At 36.8% G+C, this 12808-nt stretch overlaps 2 protein-coding genes across 2 annotated transcripts; both read left to right on the top strand.

Moving 5' to 3' along the window:
* The first annotated feature begins 1444 nt into the window (after positions 1-1444).
* Positions 1445-2404, top strand: LOC101586510 (olfactory receptor 502-like). The gene has a single exon (XM_004647352.1). The coding sequence runs from the start codon at positions 1445-1447 to the stop codon at positions 2402-2404; it is 960 nt and encodes a 319-aa protein (XP_004647409.1).
* An 8970-nt stretch (positions 2405-11374) lies between these two features.
* LOC101573320 (olfactory receptor 491-like) lies at positions 11375-12307 on the top strand. Its single transcript, XM_004647323.1, has one exon. The coding sequence runs from the start codon at positions 11375-11377 to the stop codon at positions 12305-12307; it is 933 nt and encodes a 310-aa protein (XP_004647380.1).
* The last annotated feature ends 501 nt before the right edge of the window (positions 12308-12808 follow it).

Here is a 12808-nt window from a genome sequence, read left to right as displayed (position 1 = left end):
TTTAGATTAAATGTGCCTGTAGTATGTGATGTTTATATTCCTTATCCCTCCGTCTCTTTTTCCCCTTCCCTTTTGAGAAAGCTCTACATCCTATTTCCCATGATTTATCTTTTGTCTTGCTCTTTATGTTTTTTTATGTTAAAGAGAAAAGCAATAAACACAATGATATAAAATTTCAAAACAAGATGATGGGATATTAACAATGGCTGTTATATTACATATAAACTGAAAAGTAGTTGCTGGATTACAAGATAGATACACAAAAAATTGGTCAAATAATAAAAGCACAAGTCTTTCTTCTCAATGAACTAAGAGCAAGTAGACATACAACTCCCTTAGCTATGTTGGATATATGTATTTTTTCTTCCCCCTTCCTTCTTTTCTCCTTTCTTCCATTTACTCTTTAGTTCTAATTTGGGTTTCTCGCACATGAGAAACCATGAAATACTTAAGCAGGTGTGTCAGATTTCTTTCACTTAATATAAGTCTTCTACATAAGGGGTGCCAACTGAGTAGTATGAACCTGTTGTCTACTCATTGCCTAGCGTATCAGACATCACAATAACTCTTATTTTTCTTCATCATTTTATTTACTACAGGAATAGACAGTGAGACTTCCTGAGATTTATATTCAGACTTTATCACCTGCTATGTAACCTGGTATAAGTTTCATAACCTCTTGTAGATTTCATTTATAAATAAAATAATAACAGAAGTAACATTATTTTTTGGAAAGTATAATGACCTGTATATAAATATACAAAGATATATAATGGTGCCTGGGTTCACAAATTTTAGTCTTTCCATGATTCTGGTCATAAGCCAAGTTGGATGAGAATCCAATTAATTTCAATTGTTAGGTTCAATATTGTCCTTATGAGAAAATTTAGTTTTGCTTGTGACCAGTATTGCTGAGAGAATTTAGTTCATGAATAGAGGACCAGGGCCCTGCTGGTTAGCTCAGTTGTTTAAGTGCCTGCTTATGCAAACACAGTCAGGAGCAGGATACCAGGGTTCGATCCCCAGCTCCACATGCCCTACAAGACCTGCCCTTGAGGCATCCTGAGGCAGCCAAAAAAAAAATCCTTTTCAACTTTTTGGGCCGGGGAGGTAGCTCAGTAGAATAAAGTGCCTGCCTGGCAAGCTCAGGGTCCCTAGTTCAAAATACAGCAAGACAAAAAAAAAAAAAAAAAAAAAAAAAAGAATGGAGGACCACTGTATTAGTTTTTTTCTGCAGTAGAGTAAACTCATTTTATTGTCACCAAAATGCAATATTTAATACTGTAGGTAGACTCATCTTTGCATATATATATATATATATATATATATATATATATATATAGTCATTCTTTATGTGGTAATAAAAACATATCCATCATATTAAATCATTATTTATGTAGTCCTTGCATCACAGGTTTGTTTTGGCAGCTGCTACATCTTTTTCATGGATTTGCTGATGGATGGGAACCACACTGCAGTGACAGAGTTCATTTTGTTGGGGCTGACAGATGATCCAGTCCTCCGAGTCATCCTCTTCATGGTCATCCTGTGCATCTACCTGGTGACTGTATCTGGTAATTTCACCATAATTGTTCTTATCAGAGTCTCCTCTCAGCTCCACCACCCCATGTACCTTTTTCTGAGCAACCTGGCTTTTTCTGACCTAGGCTTTTCTTTTTCTGTCACACCCAATATGCTTGTAAACTTCCTGGTGGAAGTAAACACAATCTCCTACCTCGGATGTGGCATCCAGCTCGGCTCCGGTGTTTTCTTTGGGACTGCTGAGTGCTTCCTTCTGGCTGTCATGGCATATGACCGCTTTGTGGCGATCTGCAGCCCACTGCTTTACTCAACCAACATGTCCACACAAGTCTGTGTCCAGTTACTTATAATGACTTATGTAGGTAGTTTTATTAATGCCTCTTCTTTTACCTTTTCCTTCTTTTCTTTACTTTTTTGTGGACCAAATCAGGTCAATCACTTTTTCTGTGATTTTTCTCCGTTAGTTGAGCTCTCTTGTTCCGACGTCAGCATCCCTGCAGTTGTTCCCTCATTTTCTTCTGGATCCATCATTGTAGGCACAGTGATTGTCATCGCCGTGTCCTACGTCTACATCCTCATCACCATCCTGAAGATGCGCTCCACCGAGGGCCGCCACAAAGCCTTCTCCACCTGCACCTCCCACCTCACTGCAGTCACGCTGTACTTTGGAACCATTTTCTTCATTTATGTGATGCCCAAGTCCTTCTACTCCACCGACCAGAACAAGGTGGTGTCTGTATTCTACATGGTGGTGATCCCCATGTTGAACCCCCTCATCTACAGCCTCCGGAACAAGGAGATTAAGGAGGCCCTGAGGAGAGAGCTTGGGAGGCAGACAATAGTGTCATCTATTATTTTGTAAAACTTGATGTAGCAATAAAATCTCAAAGCTACAATAACAAGAAACTCTCTTTAGTTGATATATGTGTCTGTATATATCACTCAACAATGAGATTTTTGATTAATGATGAGTTTTCCTTTTTAGATGATATTGTTCACAAAAGGATTATGTGAGTACTTCTAATAAAACTAACTTTATAATTTAAAACACAAGTTGAATAAAACAATATTTTCTAGAAATCATTTTAAAGTTGTTTTCATATGTTTTGAAAGTTTCTTCTCTGGCATAAGTTATTATACCTTTCAGTAATTCTGCTCTGAAGGGTCCCTGCATTATCATCTGTGTTAAAGGTTTGCTCCATAACACGGTGCTATTAAGAGGTGATGGAAACTTTAGGTACTGTGATTCATCCAGAGTCGTTCTTTTTTATGTATTTAGTACAGGGTCTCCAGGGTCTCAGCATACAGATCAGACTCACCGTGATCCTCCTGTTTTCAGCCTCCCAAGCACTGGGATTACAAGTGTGCACCACCGTGCCCAGTCTCCAGCATTGTCCTTTTTCTGAGAATTGTTTTAAATTATTTTTTGGTATTTTGTATTTCCATATTAATTTTAGGATTGATTTTCTATGTATATGAAAACTGGAACTGGTATTTTGATGGAGGTTGTGTTGACTTTGTTGATTTTTTAAGACAATCTTTTATTGCTTTATTTATTTGGTATAGGGTCTCATTATGCATCCCAGACTCATAGTGATCCTCCTATCTCAGCTTTCCTGGCACTGAGATTATAGGTGTGCACCACCAGACCCGGTTTCAGGGTCCACACGGCATGCCTGTGGTTCCAGTTCTGGAAAGTCATGTGGAACTGGGGTTTGAACTCGGGTCCTTGCACTTGCCAGGCAGGCACTTAGACTACCAAGGTGTCACCCAAGCCCTTGAATGTTGTTATTGACACTATGGTTATTATAACAATATTAATTTTTCTGATTAATGAGAACAGCTTTTCCAGCTTCTAGTGTCTTTTTTTCTTTTTCAATTTCTTTCTTTAGTGTTCTGTAATTTTAACTGTAAATATCTTTCACCTTCTTTGTTAGGTTTATATGTGGGGATTCTTTCAAACTATTGTGCATGGTCTAGTTTTTCTGATTTGTTTCCTAGTAAGTCTATTATTCATAGATATAAAAATAATTGCTATTTTGTGCTGACTTTATATTGTGCTACCTAAGTTGTTTATCTAATCTAAAAGTCTTATGGAGCAGTCTTTAGGCTTTTCTAAGTATAGGTTCATATCATCTGAAAATAAGTATAATTTGAATTCTTCCTATCCTGTTTATATTCCTTTTATTTCTTTTCTTAATTTATCTGGCTAAAGTTTCACATACTATATTGAATAACAGTGGGGAGAATGGGCACCTTTGCCTTGTTCCTGATTTTAGAGGAAATGCTTTTAATTTTTTCCTTTTCAGTGTGATGTGGACTATGCATTTGGTGTATATAGCCCTCATTACATTACAGTATAATCCTTCCATACCTATAATCTTCAGGACTTTTACATAGTGGGATTTTTTTAATTGTCAATATTTATTGATATGACTGTGTGACTTTAATCTATTTATGTATTGTATTATGTTTACTGATTTGCATACTGTTGCAAACCTGGGATGAAACCAAATTAACCACAGTGTACAATCTTTTTAATGTGTTGTTCAATTAGTTTTGAAAGCATTGTATTAAGAATTTTTGTGTCTATATTCATTATGATACTGGTCTGTAGTGTTGTTTGTTGAGAAATCTTATGAAAAAGCTACAATAATCAAAAGTGGTTTTTGTGTGCATGACTCTTATGGTTTGTGGCTCTGGATTGAACTATGTCAAAAATTTTGCCTATTCTCCAGTGAAAATATTTTGGCTTACATTTATCTCTAGGAATTTGTTTTATTTTTGCATTTATATCGATCATAAATTTGAGTTAAATTTTTTAAATGGTGTGGCATAAGGGTCAGTTTTAATTTTTTCTTGTGAATGAGTAGATATTCCAGGAACAACTATTGGCCTGCAATGATGCATGTTTTGGTGAGCCTCTTGGCAGGAGCTCCAGTGACCATGTACTCTCTGTGGTTGCTGGATGAAGGGCTATCTCTATTATCTTGGTCTATGGCACTGAATGCTTGGATACAGTTTCACCTCAGTGTCTTCAGATGGCACACCTGCTGTCATGTGAATTTATAAGTGTGGATTCCACTGATTCCCTGGTTGAGGGGGTCCCCATTGGATGCTGGGGTAAGCTTTTGGGCAGACAGTACTATTGTAGTGCATCATTGGGAGATGCTGGAATGAAGGCACAGGGCTGCTCCATGGTCTAGAATTGTGATGATGGTCTTTAAGTCTGTCTCTAGGGCTACAATAGTACATATCTCTAAACAGGTGTCTGGGCTTAATTTTAGAATAAAAGTGAAGGCGATTTGGAGGGCTATTTCTAGGACCATAGTAAAGGTTAGACCAGTGAGCAAGCTTGCAAATGAAGACAAATATTTTGACAGCTTTAGAGTCAAGAACATATGAATGTCAAGTATGCTTCTAAACAGCCGAGAACCTTCTCCTTCACTTCCTTTAACTAGGGAAAAAGAAATCAAGGGACATCATGGCATGTAGAAGTCCCTTTGGGTAGGCCAGCCAGGCTTTAATGATTCACTGTAATAAGACTGGTGGTTCTTTTTTTTTAGACTGGTGGTTCTTTAAGTCACTCTATACAACAGACCAAAAGACTTCTCTCAAAAGGGGACAGGGCAACAGTACTAGCTCTAGAGGATTTGCCAGGATTGTTAGGAACCTCACTACATGTATGTACCTATGCTTTTTCATAAGTGGGTACATTCAAAGGTTCATATTGTACTCAATTACCTATAAAAGTAAATGGAAAATATCTACTTTATAAAGCCCTCTTTGGAATTCAGCATCGACAGCTCTGCTTCTAAAAAGTAAGTGGAAGATAAATGGATTTTTGTTAGAATAAATTTTTCATTGTTTCAATAAGAAATTGAAAATAAAATAACTACCCACACCAGTTGACTTTTTGTGTAATCTGTGTTCTCAGCAAGAGGCACTTAGAAATTGTGATTCTTGGGCACATTCATCCAAGTTTGCCTAAGAGAGGGAGGCATTGCAAGTTGGTTTGCAGCAGCCAAAATCATTGTGAAGTCAGAATAACTGAAAATATGAAGAGAAAATCAGAAGAAATAGCCTTTTATGTTGGATAAGACTGATAGTACTATGGCCTCTATTATCATGAAAATGACAAGTACACTGAGGGAAAGGAGTTTCGAGGGGCCAGAATCCCTGACCAATGTGTGATGCCAGTGGAACTCTCTAGCTCCTAGCTGTCCAGTGGAGGGGAAGGCAAAACCAAAGATTGGTCAGTACTTTGTGTTCATGAATGGCATAGCCCAGAGCAAAGAAAGCATCAGATACTGTACTTTCTGTCTTATTTTGGATTTATGGTAGCAACTCTGTAACTCAAAGAAATGTGTGCTGCTCACCAAAAATTGAATAATTAAGCATCTACCAATATTTCCCTTTTATTTAGTTTAACTTAAAACATTACTTAACCCTGATGTATAGCCAAATATTTCTTTTAATTTCACAACAAAGCTCCTCTTTAGGATAATTATTTTCACTGTGTAAGTGTAAATACTGAGAGTTCAAGAGATTCAGTGTCATGTGAAGATTAATAGAGGTGAATAGTGTGAGGTCCAGGACTTAGGTGTCTGTCTCCAGGCCCCCGATTCTGTAGTAAGCACGAATTGACTCAGTAGGCAAAGAGCATGGTATTCAGTCTTGGACTCCCTCTTTGCCCATGTATATTCAGAGTCAGAAACACATGCAACAGGAAAAACAGATAAACCAACTACAGAAGCTTAGTTTCAGAAATTGGAAAGAAATGGAGACCTGACAGATGTATTTAAATATTTCAACATTTTTATACACAGAGTAGATTGTTTGTCCCATTAAATTCATGTTGAAGGCTGGGGATATAGCTCAGTAGAATCAGTGCCTGCCTGGCAAGTGCAGGGTCCTGAGTTCTATCCCCAGGGTATAGAATATAATTATGAATATAAAAATAAGATTACATATCAAATTATATACAAATAAAACAAATCAAAATGAGTTATGAGACATTATTAAAGGTCTTATAATAGACTTTTGTTGCTAAGTAATATACCGCATAAATAAATAAACCTTAAAAGAAATCTTTTCGTCTAAATTCATCGTGAGCCAAGTGATTAGATTAAAACTGTTTGTTAACAGTACAGCTAACATCAAAAGCTGCAAGCTGTTACCAGAATAATTTAAACACATTTAATGATGATCAACCAAAGAAGAGGCTGAATACATTCTTTAATCAGTTGTAGATTTTCAACTATTGGTTCATTATTCTAATCCATTCAAAAACTCAATCTAAACTTGAAAGAAGCTAAATGCTTACTTACTTTAAAACTTTTAAATCATCAAAATATTTTGATGATATTTAATACTTATATTTACTATTTCTGGTGTATGTTTCAAAGCTGAAGAACTGAAGTAGTGTTGCTGGACTTTCCTTGTGCTTCAGTGAGAATTATAATTAATAACATTTTTCTACTGACCTTTGAGTAGAAATTATAGCATTGTTCTTGCATAACTTTCAAAAGCACAAAGGCACAAGGAATTTGCTGCTTAATAGGGGGATACACTTAGAAAAGTGATTAAAGATGGATTATGGAGCTCTATGAGTATTTAACATATGCTCCATATAGCATCTCAATTATAAATGTTACCAAAGAAGATGGAAATATTTTATTTATACTATTAAATAAAAATGTAAATTACAAAAAGGAATATAGAATATAATTATGAATATAAAAATAAGATTACATATCAAATTATATACAAGTAAAACAAATCAAAATGGGTTATGGGACATTATTAAAGGACTTATAATAGATTTTTGTTGCTAAGCAATATACAACACAACAACTCACATGAGAAATGAGTTATAGATCTCTAGTCTTTACCTATACCAATTGTTTCTTAGCTGAAGTTAGTAGCAGGAAGAGATGTGCATATGTGAAAATTCCAAACACTAAAATAATTCCTAGCTAAAATAATTCTGTTTTATGGTATTCGACAGAACTGCTTTAACATTGTTGACATTCTTTTGCTTTTTTCATATTGATAAATAAAACTTTTTTTCCAAATTTTCTCTGAATCTATACTATGACTTCTGTAACTTTTTTGTATTTTTCCTAATTAATACTTGCTATTATTGAACATTAATTATGCTTTCTTAGAAGTGCTTCAAAACAAAGAAATGTTGCCTTTGCCCCAGCAAAGTGATAAAGAAAGAGAAGGCACTAAACTCTTAAATCAGTATGTACCCCAAAACTCAACAAATCAATGAGCAATAGGGAAAATTTAGATTAATATTTATTTTTGTCTTCAATATTTGAGATTTTAATGGTTATATTGAGGATCAGTACGCATGATTCACTTTGTACACAATTCTTAACACACATACCAAAAAGGCCATGTGTTAATTTTCAGTTATTCCAGTGACTTTTCAGCTTCAAATTTAGAGGCAAATTTTCTATAAGAGGATTAAGTAGCAGTATCTTCATTTTTTTTTTTTTTCAGAATCAGGGATTGAACTCAGGCCCTTGCACTTGCCAGGTAAGGACTTGTTCTACTGAGCCATCTCCCTGGCCCTGTATCTTCAAATGCTGACAAAATGTTACTTAAGTCCCTCCAATTCACAATTTTGTATCACATACACTACATACTCAAATTTTTGATTTTTCACTGCACCTTAACAAAATGAGGCAAACCGTACTACCACTACCAAAGACGTTACAGAGTGCACACGATTCTGACAGGGCAACAATTAGGATGTAATTTTCTTTAGGAAACAATTCTACTGAAAACATGGGAATAGAAGTCATTTAAAGTATCCAAGACATATTAAATACGTGACAGTGATTCCAAATTGCCATTTAGTATGCTTTGTATTGCAGGATATAAAACTAACCCCCCCCATGGAATGTTAAGCTGACACCCAAGACAGTCAAAGCCTGCCATAATTCAATATCCCACTATTTCTGGTTGTACCCAAAAATAAACAACCAGAGAATGATTTCACCTCTAAAAAATCATTTACACTTAAAAAATGCAATGAGGTGGGATTCCCTCCTTTTAAAAAATGTTTCTAGAGCTACTAAAATACTTGCATTTACAAAATAATGGATAAAAATATTCCTCTGGATTGTACAAGAAGGGAGACAAGGAGCACTGATAAGACACGGTGTGTGATTAATCAGACTTGGCTTCTTTCTCTGCTGCTTCACCAGAGGCTGCATTCTCTTCATTTTTAGTTTCTCCATTTTCTGCAAATAAATCTTGGTTTCTTGATTATCCACTTCAGCCTGTTTTCCCTTGGCTCCCCTTTTCCCTTTTGCTTGCACTATTTTGTCGGAAGATTTATCTTTTCCCTCTGCTTTTTGGGCTTCGTTTCCATTTTAGCTGGAAAAGGTTTAGCCCACAACCTCCCCATCTCCTCTTGGGCTTCTCCTCTACCGCGCCTTCGGACATTCCCCTTGAGCATCTTGGCAGCACAGGGGCGCTTGCAGAAGCTGCGGGCCAAGGCGCAAGAGAGCCTGACCGAGCTACGCAACTGGACTGCTGCCATTCCTCCCGCCGCCAGAACTGCTAGGACCCACCGCAAGGGCGGTGGGCGAACCGGCTAAATTAGTATTTTGGTTTTTTTTTTTTTTTTTTTTGGAACCGGGGATTGAACTCAGGGCCTTGCAAAGAGCTATTCCACTGATCCATCTCCTCAGCCCCCAGTATTTTTTTTTAAATTTATTTATTTATTTATGTGTGTGTGTGTGTGTGTGTGTGGCCAGCTCAGCCCACCAGGGGGCGGGGCTGGCTGGCATGTGGTGCTGGGGGATTGAACTGCAGTCCCTGTGCTTTGCTAAACTTGTTCTAAGTAGGTGCTTTAGACCACTGAGCCATCTCACCAGCCCCAAGAGATTATGTCATCTACATTTCTTTTTCTTTTCTTTTCTTTTTTTTTTTTTTTTGGTAGAACTGGGAATCGAACTCAGGCCCTTGCACTTGCCAGGCAAGTGCTTATTCTACTGAGCCGTCTCCCGAGCCCAGCCCCCAGTATTTTGATTTTTGCAAATAACATGAAGCAACTTAGCTTGGAGCATAGAACATACTTTTTTTTCCCAGATAGAAAGACATGCTTATTAATATTTCACAATTTGGACATTATTACACAGCTTTAACAATAATTAAGAATCACTATTAAGTCTATCAACATATTACATGAGGAGCATAATATTCTGCCCCCTCCCCTCAAAGAGTCATGCACATCCCTTTTATAAAGACAGTTTATCTGCAAGAGTTGTCAAAGTCCTCACAGTTTCAGCAATGCTCAAACTACCAAGTCCCAAGTCTCCTCCCATACTTCTTTCAAATTATTGCTTTAAGAAAAATAACTGGAAATGGGCTTATTATTTAATTTATCATACTTTATCATGTTACACTTCTGAGGCTTGGTCTGGTTTGGGGGTTACTAGCTCTGCTGGTGAAGAGTGGAGAGCAGCTGATGGTTTAAAAAGGAACAGCAATGAATCAAATTAAGGTCTACTCAAAAATTATGATTGTGAGGAATTTCAATGTAATTCTTATATTGAAAAGTAAAATAAGAACAGAAGTATTAAAATATAGCTACAATATGATAAAAAGTAAAATTAAAACATTCAGAAAGGAAAAGTTCTTGAGAAAAGATGCACTGAATTTCTATTGGCTGACATGTACCATATTAGCTACATTTTAGAGGAATATTTCTTTTGATTTTCAAGTGTTTTTTTCCCAGAAGTGTTAAAAATTTTGTATAGAAACAAAATCATCACCTGTAATATTATTATAGCACTTTCTAAAAAGCAAGAAGGTCTTCATTTTTCTTCTCTATGAAGCTTGGTTTTCTGGACAGGGAACGTAAATTATTAGAAGGTAGAGTTCTTGCAGGGGACTAAATAGTCCAGGACTGTTGAGTCACTGTGGCTGGTGAAAGGAAACATCCTGCAACAAGCAGTCATAGGGTGGGATATACAAGAAAGGATACTGATATAGTGCTGTTGAGGTTACAGCCCATCACAAAACCCAGGACAGCAGTGAAATCATTGAAGGAATTACTTTAATACCAACTTTTTATTAACAAGAGATCACCATGGCTTGTGATTTTGAATTATAAGATAAAATAATAAAAGGAAGATGGTTAAGAAGTAAATAAAATAAAGAGGAAAAATGACCACAGCCTTAACTAAAGTGGGGACCCTGGGAATGAAAAGAAGAGAAGAGATAGCAGCGGGATATAAGCTCTAGACAAAATCAGTGGGATTTTATTCAATGTGGTTCAGTGAGAGGAAGAGGGATAGGGGAACTACCAAGCCACAGGCATGAGAGATTAAGTGGATGACAGTGCCATTCTCCAGATACAACATATTGGAGTGGCTGAAGAAACAGACTAGTCTGGTATGGGGAAGACTGGGTTTGAAGCATTTGTAGAATCTCCAACACATGACTGAAAATGATGAAAATTTCAGCAGATCATGGAAAGTATAAACCTGGACTTTGGGAAAAAGATCTGTTTAGGAGTTAAGGTCTAACAGGTATAAATAAATATTTATGGTTGTCTATAAATCTCACATGAAGAGAAGAATGTGGTCAAGATTGCAGAGAGTGAGACTCAGACTTTCTTCTTTTATGCAAAGAGAAAGGAACAAAAACCCAGTCCTGTGAAACATTGGTATTTAATCTCAGTAAAGGAAAAAGTTACTACCAATGAGTTTAAGGAATGGCCAAAGAAAACCAGGGCTCTATGGCATGGAGACATTAAACAATTGAATATTTTTATTTTCTTCTGCAGGAACAATTCACAGAAGAGATGGAGGTTGGAAACTCTACTATGGTGAAAGAGTTCATCATTTTAGGATTAACACAGGATCCTAAACTTTCTGTTATCTTCTTTGTAATATTTCTAGGAATATATATTGTCACCTTAGTAGGCAACATAAGCATCATCACCTTAATAAGAAGCTGTTCTCAGCTCCATACCCCCATGTATCTGTTCCTCAGCCATCTGGCTTTTGTGGACATCGGGTATTCCACCTCAGTCACCCCTGTGATGCTCATAGGATTCCTTCAACACAGGACAGCCCTCCCTGTGGCTGTCTGTGAAGCCCAACTCTGTTCTGTGGTGACATTTGGGACTGCTGAGTGCTTCCTGCTGGCTGCCATGGCTTATGATCGCTACGTGGCCATCTGCTCACCCCTGCTCTACTCCACCCACATGGGCCCCGGAGTCTGTTCCTGTTTAGTGGCGGCTTCCTACCTGGGGGGCTGTGTGAATGCTTGGACATTTACTAGTTGTTTGTTGAGTCTGTCTTTCTGCGGACCAAATCAGATAGATCACTTTTTTTGTGATTTCTCTCCTTTGTTGAAACTTTCGTGCTCGGATATTTCTATTATTGAAATTATCCCTTCCATCTCTTCTGGCTCCATCATTGTGGTCACAGTGTTTGTCATTGTTCTCTCTTATATGTACATCCTTTCTACAATTCTAAAGATGCACTCCACTGAGGGTCGCCACAAAGCCTTCTCCACCTGCACCTCCCACCTCACTGCAGTCACGCTCTATTATGGAACAATTACCTTCATTTATGTGCTGCCAAAATCCAGCTATTCAACTAATCAGAACAGAGTGGTGTCTCTGTTCTACACAGTAGTGATCCCCATGTTGAACCCCCTCATCTACAGTCTGAGGAACAGAGATGTAAAAGAGGCCTTGTGGAAAACAGTAATCAAAATGTATTCTTAGGTTCTATTCCATGCATTTAAGACAAGCTGGAAAGTTTTCATTCAAACATGTTAGCCTTAACATGTTGCTAAACTGATTTAAGTTAAAAGCATTTTATTTGCTCTATTCTCACCTTACACACTTGCATATCAACTAGAAGACCTTCAAATAAGCAAAATGATAAGAATAGTGATGAGTTTTTAAACTCCTATAGTTGCCAAGATCCTTATCTTTCTTTATTTAGCAATAGTAATTTGCACTTGTTATATGCTTGGACCTTTTCTAAACTTTACATGTAGAAGCTCATTTATTTATCATAATTACCTGATACAGTGGTACCATTATTTTACAATAAATCATCTAAAAGCAATAAGATTAACCATATTCATTAGATGTGTGAGATAAACATCTGAATCTAGAAATTCTGAGTCCAAATCTCCTATGCTTCTTCTTCTTCTTCTTCTTCTTCTTCTTCTTCTTCTTCTTCTTCTTCTTCTTCTTCTTCTTCTTCTTCTTCTTCTT

Source organism: Octodon degus, unplaced genomic scaffold (genome assembly GCF_000260255.1).
Source record: "Octodon degus isolate 3935 unplaced genomic scaffold, OctDeg1.0 scaffold00302, whole genome shotgun sequence".
Lineage (NCBI taxonomy): Eukaryota > Metazoa > Chordata > Mammalia > Rodentia > Octodontidae > Octodon > Octodon degus.
This window is presented reverse-complemented; position numbering and strand designations above follow the sequence as displayed.

What these genes read in the sequence shown, in the direction of transcription:
- LOC101586510 (XM_004647352.1), top strand. Translation starts at nt 1,445, where the DNA reads ATGGATTTGCTGATGGATGGGAACCACACTGCAGTGACAGAGTTCATT.
- LOC101573320 (XM_004647323.1), top strand. Translation starts at nt 11,375, where the DNA reads ATGGAGGTTGGAAACTCTACTATGGTGAAAGAGTTCATCATTTTAGGA.